This window comes from Hippopotamus amphibius, chromosome X, assembly GCF_030028045.1.
Source record: "Hippopotamus amphibius kiboko isolate mHipAmp2 chromosome X, mHipAmp2.hap2, whole genome shotgun sequence".
Lineage (NCBI taxonomy): Eukaryota > Metazoa > Chordata > Mammalia > Artiodactyla > Hippopotamidae > Hippopotamus > Hippopotamus amphibius.
Window position 1 is genome coordinate 45,381,406 of NC_080203.1, and position 10,730 is coordinate 45,392,135.

The 10,730-nt window shown below is 41.8% G+C and overlaps 1 protein-coding gene across 1 annotated transcript; it reads right to left on the minus strand.

Moving 5' to 3' along the window:
• Nucleotides 1–9,524: 9,524 nt before the first annotated feature.
• Nucleotides 9,525–10,520, minus strand: TCEAL1 (transcription elongation factor A like 1). Its single transcript, XM_057717823.1, has one exon. The coding sequence runs from the start codon at nucleotides 10,518–10,520 to the stop codon at nucleotides 10,041–10,043; it is 480 nt and encodes a 159-aa protein (XP_057573806.1). The 3' UTR covers nucleotides 9,525–10,040.
• Between the last annotated feature and the right edge of the window lie 210 nt (nucleotides 10,521–10,730).

Sequence of the window (10,730 nt, forward strand, 5' to 3'; positions counted from 1 at the left end):
AGGTTCCTCCACTTATTGGTTGTGTGAGCCTATATAAGTCTCCCAAACTTTCCAAGTTTCAGTTTCCTCATCTATAATAAGGACGAATGCCTTCCTCAAAGATTTGTAAGGACTAAAGAAGATCCCAGAGATAAAGTTCCTAGCCCAAAGTAGGTTCTTGCTCGTGTTGAATTCTTTCCCCAGCTCCAAACAAAGCTAGTGCTCTTTTCCTCTACCTTATGCTCTTTTGGTTTTTTTTTGGGGGGGAGGGACCTGTCCATTTATGTGGCCTTCAGACATAGGCCTCTGAAATCAAAGAGAACAATTTTATCTTCACTATAGACATTACTGTCAAGGAGTATGGTTGATGGAATGCCCATGTGGATGAATGTCATGGCACATGTGCAAAGAAAAATAAAGGAATAAGGACTTCCCTGGTGGCACAGTGGTTAAGAATCCGCCTGCCAATGCAGGGGACACGGATTTGAGCCCTGGTCCGGGAAGATCCCACATGCTGCGGAGCAACTAAGCCCATGCACCACAACTCCTGTGCTCTAGAGCCCGTGAGCCACAACCACTGAGCCCTCGTGCCACAACTACTGAAACCCACACACCTAGAGCCTGTGCTCTGCAATAAGAGAAGCCACTGTAATGAGAAGCCTGCGCACCACAATGAAGAGTAGCCCCTGCTTGCTGCAACTTAGAGAAAGCCTGCAGGCAGCAATGAAGACCCAATGCAGCCAATACACACATAAATAAATAAATTTATTTTAAAAATTAAGGAATAAATAAAATATATGCTATATAAGATATAACAACAAATATATAAATGAATACATAAAGGCATTTGAATGTATACTATATAAATATATAAAGTATTATACATGTATACTATATAAAAAAGTAAATTGACAAACTATAAAAGGAGATATATGTACACACACAATGTAAGTACATGCATGTTGTAGGAGAGGAAAAATAATTTTCCCTCTACCCTTCTAGGGCCTTGGCTGAGACCCACCCCCCCCCCATAATAAAAGATTAACAGGAGAAAAACAGACAGAAGTTTGATACCATGTATACCTCCTGTGCACATAGGAGATACCCAGGAAAACTGAGTAACTCCTTGAAATGGCCCAAACCACCACCTTAAGTACCATCTTCAGCTAAAGACAAAAGAAAGTGTTTGGGGGGAGGGGCAGTTATGGGAGGCTTTCAAGTAGAATACAAAACCTCAAAGTCATTTAACAGGACTAGAATCTGAAATCCACACAGGTTCATTATAGTTTCCACTGAAAACATAATTTTACTCTCTACAGTCACCCGCATTTCTATTAGAGATAATCAACGTAAGACTAATTAGTTTGCAAAATAAGTCCAGTAAGGGAAATCTCCTTTGTAAGAGTATCTTCCTTTTGGTACCAGGAAGAGGAGGATGACAAAACCTCTAGAAACTCATGGAGAAGGGGCAAACAAATCTACACAACAACCACACTCTTGTTTACTGTGCTTTGCCTGATAATGAAACCATGCCATATAGGGTTAACAGAAGCTGGCGCCTTAACAGAAATCCTTGAGTGTGTCTTACAGAACAGCAGATAAGGGAACAGCTTGTTAAAAAACCTTCTGCTTATAATCTGCCTTTACTGATTAAGCTTGCTTTAGATATTTTTTTTTCTCTTTTTTTTTCCTTCTTTAATTGCATACCCTCCAAGCTTAGGTAATATATAAGTCATAAGACTTCTTAACCACCCCTACAGATAAAGCCTCTGACGTATGGGTCACTATAGTAACGAGGCTTAAGTTGTTTTCCAGGAACTTGAAGTAGGCCCCTGTCCAGTTCAAGCTGGCTAAAACTGGTTGGGACCCCCAGTCCTCAAACCAGGCCTGTGCAGATGTCGGGTGAAGGACCTTTTAACATCTGAGGGCCAAAAACCCCACCCTTAGATCATGCTAAGCACCTCCATTTTTTAACATACATCCCATGAAGAAGCACATAACTCAGATATGCCTGCACAAAACACTAATTACCTAACCTTTTTCCTACCTCCAATCACTTTTCCCCATGCCGAAGGCCACCGTGCTTCTTTATCCCATAAATATCTCAAGCCCCTCAACATCGGGAAGGCAGATCTGAGACGTGTCCTCCTGTCTCCTCACATGGCTGCCTTGTGAATAAACTTGTCCTCTGCTATAAAACCTCAGCATCTCATCATTTGGCTTGTTGAACATCAGGCAAATGAACCCGATTGAGTAACAGTAACCGCCTGTGACTGCCCTCACTCCCACCAACATCTTTTGTCTTTAGCTGAAGATAGTATTTAAGGTGATGGCTTGGACCATTGGAGGAGCTACTCTGTTTTCCTGGGTATCTCCTATGTATACAGGAGGTATACATGGTATTAAACTTATGCTTGTTTTTCTCCTGCTAATCTGTCTTTTATTACAGAAGATCTCAGCCAAGGCCTTAGAAGGGTAGAGAGAATTATTTTTCTTCCCCTACACAGTTAAAGCCTTGTTAATATAACTAATGTTTCTAACTGTGTCCTGTTACTAGAACAGATTCTTACTGAACCAATGTGAATAACTATATTGCCATGAAAACTACCCCGGAAGTTTCTGAATTCTGGAGGTACCAGATAGGGAGAAAAAGTAATTGTTTCACCTTTGTTCATAAGGGTATACTTTACCAACTAGCTACAAATCATAGATAGCTTAAGAAAAAAAAAGAGGTTTCTTTAAATCCTGAAAATAAAACATTACAGAACCAAGATGTTTCAAACAAAAAGTCATAAAAAATTATAATCATCTTCATTAGTTGATTCAATCCCACATAAATTAACTCTTATTGATCTTTTGTTAGCAGTTTTATGAATCCAGTTTTTTCATTAGAGTTCTGTAAATTTTTACCCAGTTCAGTGTTATGATGCAAAAGTTATCAGAAATCTGTACTTTTCAGAGTCCTTCCCATGCCTCTCCTCCAAGTTGAAGCACTTTTGCAAAATCATCAGAATAAAACAACTATAAATGACAAAAGACAAAAATGGCCATCGTTAAAGATTTGATGAGTACATTATAATGTAATTGATAAGGAAATTTGGTTATTTCTGTGACAATATTTTAAGATAGTAACTAGAATTATGACTGATAATATTATACCAGGACATATCAGAATTCTAGAAATTTCATGCAATTTCTGGAACATATTAATAACATATACAAATATAACCCAAAGAAAGTTTAAAATATCAAATAAGCCTAATTGGTTTAATATCTCATTTTTTGTTAAAGGAGAGAGAATAAATCTTTTGAGATTTTCCAGGGCCCTTTTGGAAAATTCCAAAATTAGTTTGAGATCAAAAAGACTTCATTTAGAATTTGATTTTGGGAAGTTAGTCAAAAATAAAAAGGTGGACACGACTAAAAAGGATCACAGATCATTATGAACCTACTTAATGATCCATCTAACCAAAGTGAAAAAAGATTTTAAAGGCAAATATTGGGAAGACTTGGTTTTAAGTAATCGAAGACCTGATGATAAAGACAATATGAAGCATGGGAAATTACTTTGGTAACACACACAATCTTTGCTTTCTAGGCAGATTATTTAAAAGGTAAAGAAAAACCTTTCACAATCTCTTATCAAGAGCAGACTGATAGCCCATAAAACTTTTTCCTTATACCAGAGAAAAGGAAAGTGAAGTTTTAGTTTTACACAAGTACACTATTGATACTAAAGCTTATTTTTTAAAACCCTTATCATAAACTCATTCAATTTTAGCCAGCTTGACTACACAAGGTAAGATTATCTTCCTCATCAAGCAGTGTGATAGGGCTTCCCTGGTGACGAAGTGGTTAAGAATCTGCCTGCCAGTGCAGAGAACACAGGTTCCAGCCCTGGGCCAGGAAGATTCCACATGCTGTGGAGCAACTAAGCCTGTGAGCCACAACTACTGAGCCTGTGCTCTAGAGCCTGTGAGCCACAACTATTGAGCCCGTGTGCCACAACTACTGAAGCCTGTGCGCCTAGAGCCTCTGCTTTGCAACAAGAGAAGCCACAGCAGTGAGAAGCCTGTGCACCACAACAAAGAGTAGCCCCCACTCACCGCAACTAGAGAAAGCCCGTGTGCAGCAACAAAGACCCAACGCAGCCAATAAATAAATAAATATTTTTTTTTAAAAAGAATTGTGGTTGATAGAATGAATATCCATATGAATGTCATGGCACATGTACAAAGAAAAATAAAGGAATAAATAAAATATATGCTATATAAGATATAAATACAAATATACATATGAATACATAAAGGTATTTAAATGTATAATATATAAATATATAAAGTAATATACATATATACTATACAAAAAGTAAATTGATGGGTATATAAAAGGAGATATGTACACACACAATGTAAGTACATGCATGTTAATATTAATTATTTTCTCTGGGTAGAGAAACTATAAGTAATTTATATCTTCTTTTATACTTTTCTACTTTTTCAGATATTTTCTAGTAGAAACATGTAACTTCCACAGTCAGACAAAAAGTGAAAGTAGTATAAGATCACAGTTTAAACACACACACATGCACAAACACTTACCTTGACTTGAGACAGGGAAAAACTATCTAACTATAGGTTGCTTCTTGTGCCACCTCAGCCCCCTGGAAGAGGCTGATACTGTGTCAGTCCAGTGTGAGTCAGGTTTGAGGTCTTCTACCCCATCACCCAAGTTTCTCTCCTTCCCTCTCCCGTTAGCTGTTTTCCACTCACAGTTCTGCATAAGGCCACCAGATGGCACGCTTACCTCTAGTTTCTAAGTACTCTTCAAAATAGGTATTATCTTGGTAAAGAGAAGGTCTAACGAAAAAGGTCATTTTTTTATACACAGACTATGAATCAGTGAACTCAGTAGGATCCCGCTTCTGTTTGAAAAATACATATTTATAGGAAAGGACAGAAGGATATACGATTCTTGCTTACTATACACCAGGTACCACCAGCCAAAATACGTATTTCCACGCCAATCTCTTTCTCGAATTCTAGACACGTACCTAACAGTCTACTGGATATTTCCACCTGGAGAAAAGATAACAGTGTGGAAACTCACTCAAATGCACAAACCAACAAGGGTACCGTACTTCACAAGTCTAAATCAATTATTCCCTAAGCCCCAGAAAGCTGCAATCTAAATTTGAGGCACTGTGGCAAAGTGGGGACAGCACAGAATTTGATTTGTACAAATCCGAGTTAGAACACAGGGTCTACCTCTTATTTATCTGTATAATCTTCCTTATTTGTAAAAATAATTGAGTTTATATTTCTGAATGGGAGAGGGAGGAGTCTCTGGGCATTTTACAAGGACCCTGAACCTGATCCCTCTATGCTGCCTCACCAGAGGGGCTCCCACTCCCAGGCGCTGCCTCCCAAGAGCTTGGGCATCCTGCTTAGCAGACAGCTCTCTCCAGGATCCTGGACCCTCAATGCTTTCTGCTCTAGAGTTGGCCAGGCTCGTAGCTTCTTGGACATGTGATGGGGATATCAGCCTTCTGTGTGGGCAGGGAAGTGGTGAGGGGCCCAGAGAACCAGGCTCTGGATGCTGCTGACCCTCCCACCATCAATGCCTCCAAGAGCGTCTTCACACCAATCCACAGCCTGACTGCCCTGACCCCAAGTCGTGGGCCAGGCCTGCAGTGCATGGGGTGTTCACACAGGAGGTGCCACCTTTTCTCCTGAGCTGTAAGACCACATGCCTTTGAAACTCACTTTACCCGGGGGCTCCTGTGCCTCTGGGCATGGGCTGACGCAGACATCAGGAGCGCCGCACCAGGCACACACAGGCCTAAAGTCACCGCAGAACCACCTAGACAGGCTGGGGCACATCTGAGGCCCTTCTGGGAACCTGAGCAACGTGAGTGGGAGAGGGATGGGTGAGGTCTTGTCTGAGATCTAACCCCATTTCAGGGGGGGCTACTTCACTGGACTCTGACAGAAGGGCCAGCCCCTTCTGCTTCAGCCCCAAGTTACCTGGTCAGGCCCAGGTCAGACATCTGTTTGCTCAAAGACTGTCCCGACCAGTGTTTCCAGTTGGGAATCCTTGGGCTTTATCTCCTCCCCTATAAAATGTTCCCCAAAAGAGGGAGGGAAAAGGAAGGAGAGGCAAAGCACTGTGACCTGCAATGGGACAGTTGATGGCCTCCTGGTATGTATATACAGGACAGCCCAGCCATCAACCTAGAAGAGTCTGGTGCCTGCTGCAGCCTGGAGCAGAGAAACCAAAGTCAGGCCACCCTGGGGAGGAGTGTGGTTTGGGGGAGCCCTTCCACATCCTGCTTGAGCTCCAGGGGGCTGGATTCATTTCATCCTATAGAACTGGCTAGTGAGTTGTTGGGCCCTCATTTCACTCCAGCCAGAATCCAGCCCAATCCTCATCCATCAGGCTACCGTAACCTTGAGGAATAATCTGGAGACATGAAGATCCCCACCAAATGGCATCACACAGTGAAAAAATTCAAACAAAAGCAAAATTAAGGGTACAGGACTGGCTTATGATTTTGAGATCTGATTACCAAAGGAGAACCTTGAATTTATTGTAAGAAAGTAATACACAGCATTACATGATGTCAATCACGGAAAGTACATCTTGCTGTTTTGTCATCTCTCAGGTTTTTATTCTGTGTATGGTCTTGTTTTGCTGCACAATCTAAAATTTTTTAAAAAATAAATTTATTTATTTATTGGATGCATTGGGTCTTTGTTGCTGCATGTGGGTTTTCTCTAGTTGCGGCGAGTGGGGGCTACTCTGTTGTGGTACGCAGACTTCTCATTTCAGTAGCTTCTCTTGTTGCGAAGCACGGGCTCTAGGCACACAGGCTTCAGTAGTTGTGGCATGTGGGCTCAATAGTTGTGGCTCATGGACTCTAGAGCGCAGGCTCAGTAGTTGTGGTGCATGGGCTTAGTTGCTCTGGGGCACGTGGGATCTTCCAGGCCCAGAGATCGAATCCGTGTCCCCTGCATTGGCAGGCAGATTCTTAACCACTGCACCACCACGGAAGTCCCCAAATCTAAATTTTATGCAGTAAAAATTTTTTAAATTAATTAATTAATTTTTATTTTTGGCTGCATTGGGTCTGCATTGCTGCACATGGGCTTTCTCTAGTTGTGGAGAGCAGGGGCTACTCTTCATTGCAGTGTGAGGCTTTCTCATTGTGGTGGCTTCTCTTATTGCGGAACACAGGCTCTAGGCACACAGGCTTCAGTAGTTGTGGCTCACAAGCTCAGTAGTTGTGCTCATGGGCTCTAGAGCCCAGGCTCAGTAGTTGTGGCGCATGGGCTTAGTTGCTCCGTGGCAATGTGGAATCTTCCTAGACCAGGGATTGAACCCATGTCCCCTGCACTGACAGGAGAATTCTTAACCACTGGGCCACCTGGGAAGTCCTTATGTAGTAAAATTGATGAGGTTTTTAATTCCTTATTTAAAAATATGGTTGGACAAGACTTTCACCTCTTTAATTCTGATATAATCACCTGTACTTTCTTCTACTTAGGTCATAGTTTATTCTTACTAAAACCAGGAGTATATTGTATATAGATAGCAGTGGCTCTCCAACTTGTGTGCTAATATACAGAAAAGCAGATTTAAACTGGGATTTCACATTTTTGGGGAGGCCTGCTCCTTTAGCAGCCAGACCTATAGCAAGTCCAATTTGTATATTGGGGCTGACACTGTTTGGAGGCAGTTAGCCATTGAGAGGATGGCCAGGAGAGGAATCCTCTCTTCAGTCTGAGCTGGGTATCCAGGCAGAGGCAGGCACATCATGTTGCTTTAACTTTTTATTGAAGAGTAACATATATATATATATATATACACACACACATATATGTATGTGTGTATATATATATATAAAGTCAGTGATTTTCCACAAACGGAAAACGTGCATAAACTCAGCACCCATATCAGACAATATTACCAGCACCCCAGAAGCCCGTCCTGCTCCCTTCCAGTTGCTGCCTCCCAGGGGTAACCACTGTCTGGACTCCTAAGAGCATAGGTTAGTTTTGTCTGGTTTTGGACATTATATTAATAGAATCAAACAGTATGTATTCTTTTGTATTGGCTTATTTGCTTAACAGTATGTGAGATTTTTGTTGCATGTATTTGTACATGGTTCGTTTTCATGGCTGTATATTATTCTGTGTGTGAATAAACCACATGTTATTTATCCAAAAAAAAAAAAAAAAGAAAGAAAAGCAGGTTTAGTGGGTCTGAGGTAGAGCCCAGGTCTCTGCTTATTTTATAGGAGAAAAACTGATATCTGAAATATTTGAATAATTTTAATGTTGAATTTGGGGAAAGAATCCCTCCCCCTAACGTGATCCCTTTGGAACTGCAAATCATGCTTTCTAGAGATGCGAACACACTGAAGCTTACAGTTAATCAGACAGATTGGGTTCATGACTGGGTCATAATTCTGAAAAATTATTAGCCACTACCTGTGTTTCTAGAATTAATCCAATCAATAAAACAAAATCTTAGGTTTTTAAAAAGTCTAACAGAGAAATCATAATATCTGATACAGACACATATATATGTATATGCATATATATATATATTTAGTACTTTAATGACTTTTGCATGTTTCTTGACGATGTGGGGTGGGGCAGAAGGGAAATGTCCTAGTTTAAACTTAAGTCTTAATTTCCTCTTTAACTTATACATATTGAGCAAGTCAGATGAATTGGTAAGGCAAGTCTGCCAGGAGCCCCTGGGAGAGAACTCATCCTAAGGCAATTCTTGGGCAATTACAGCCATAGTTATCTTTGGAGGTTATTTGGGAGGGAGGTTCCAATTTTGAGCACACAGCATTGTGTCTGGCTCACAAATTTTTCTCTGAGCCCAGGTCCCAGGGAACTCATGTTTGTGTCCGATGGAGAAAAGGGAGGCTTTTGGGAAAAAAGAAATAGGAAGGACTATTTTGCTAAGAATTCTTTAAGACATAGAGGTTTAAGCAGCACTGGGATGGTATCCACCCGAATAGGTGTAATATTACAGCTAGAGGAGGGGCATCCTTCATATACCTGTTAAGACACACAGTTCAGCTTTGGCCCAGCAGGGACTCCAGAGCAATCAGTAAAGCTTTGCACCTGGAGGACTCTGGGACCTCAACTGTGATGGGGCCATGGAAGGAGAAGGACCTAGAAGGGGCAGCTGTATCCAGCAGACCTGGTGGTATCCAAGAGAAGAGAATAGCAGGACAGGATTAGAAGGTGGCACTCACCTGGAATCGCACAGGATTTGTGAGTGCAAACTGAGACCTCCTTTGGGTACTATCCCCAGTATCTGAGGGAATTTATAAGGGACGAGGTCTGGCATGTGCAAATAGGGGGAAAAAGTACAGCTCACATGACCTTTACCTCATTTGGTTCCGCAGTAGCCCTGTAAATCGTCTTATTCCTGTTTAAATGGGAAAGGAATGACAAACAAATATGAGTACAGTACCTGGTTTACATTTCTGCCTAAGAGATTCAGAAAAAAACGTGGAATTTAAATTCTGACAAGTATTTATTAAGTGCCACATTATCTTTATAAGCTGATTGACAGTTTGATTGCTTTACAGTTTTTTCCATTACATTGGGGTTTTTTGCAACATGTGAAATGTGTTCATCTTGAAAAAATGAGAAATTCAGGTGAAGCAAAAATGAAAAACAAACAAATCACCTGTTACCTTACCACACAGATAGCCACTGTTAAGCCTCTGAAGTATATACTTTGTTTTTCTTTGCATATTAATATATAAATATACATTTTTTACAAAAATGGGATACTACATATACTTTTTGAAAATGCTTTTTTCACTTCACAATACATAATGTACATCTTTCCATGCAAATGGAGAAGGCTCATGATAGAAAGAGGACTTGCAGATGGGGCAATTTTACGCCAGTTACAAGCGAAACACCTCAAATAAAGCCACGCAAAGTTAAGATTAGGAAGACGGATTAAGGTATATGAGAAAAAGCAAACAAAGTTCAGGTGATAATACTTATACCAGGCCGAACACATTAAATAGGATAAGGACGGTTCCGCCTTGCCTTCCAATGCATGATCATCAGTTTGTTTCGTACTCGCTTCATCTCTTCCATCTCCTCTGCTACCTTTATCATCTCCTCGTTGCTTAAATTCCTGCCGTGTATGTCCCCTCTAAATTGCGGGCGGGAGCGGGCCAGCCTTTCTTTAAAGCTTCCCTCTTCTAGCTTATGTTTGCCCACTCCGCAAGGAGGCTGCTCCATGGGAGGGCGCTCCTCAAAAAGGTCCTTCCTAGACAGGCGCTCCTGAGGAGGGCGCTCCTCGGACGCGAGCATCTCAGGAAGGAGCTCAGGAAGGAGTTCCTCAGGAAAGAACTCCTCCTCCGAGGATTGCTCCTCCGAAGACGGCCCCTCCGGAGACGACTTTTCGGGAGAGTGCTCCACAGGAGGCCGCTCCTCATCCGCCTTGGGCGAGCTCCGTGGCTGCTCCTCAGGCTCTTTGCAGGCTGTTTCCATGTTCAGGATGGTCTTTTTTAAGCACGGTTATTCATAGGAGACAAGAAAGGCAGAGGCGAGTCAGAATACTCGCTGTCTAGACCCAAACCCCGCCCATGACTTCCAATACCTGCCTCTTCCCGAGTCTGGGCCCGGGTCCCCCAAGCTACGCTGGCCGAGGGGCTCTCCGGCCCCCGGGACCCCGCCGCGTCTGGTGCCCCCAGCACCTTG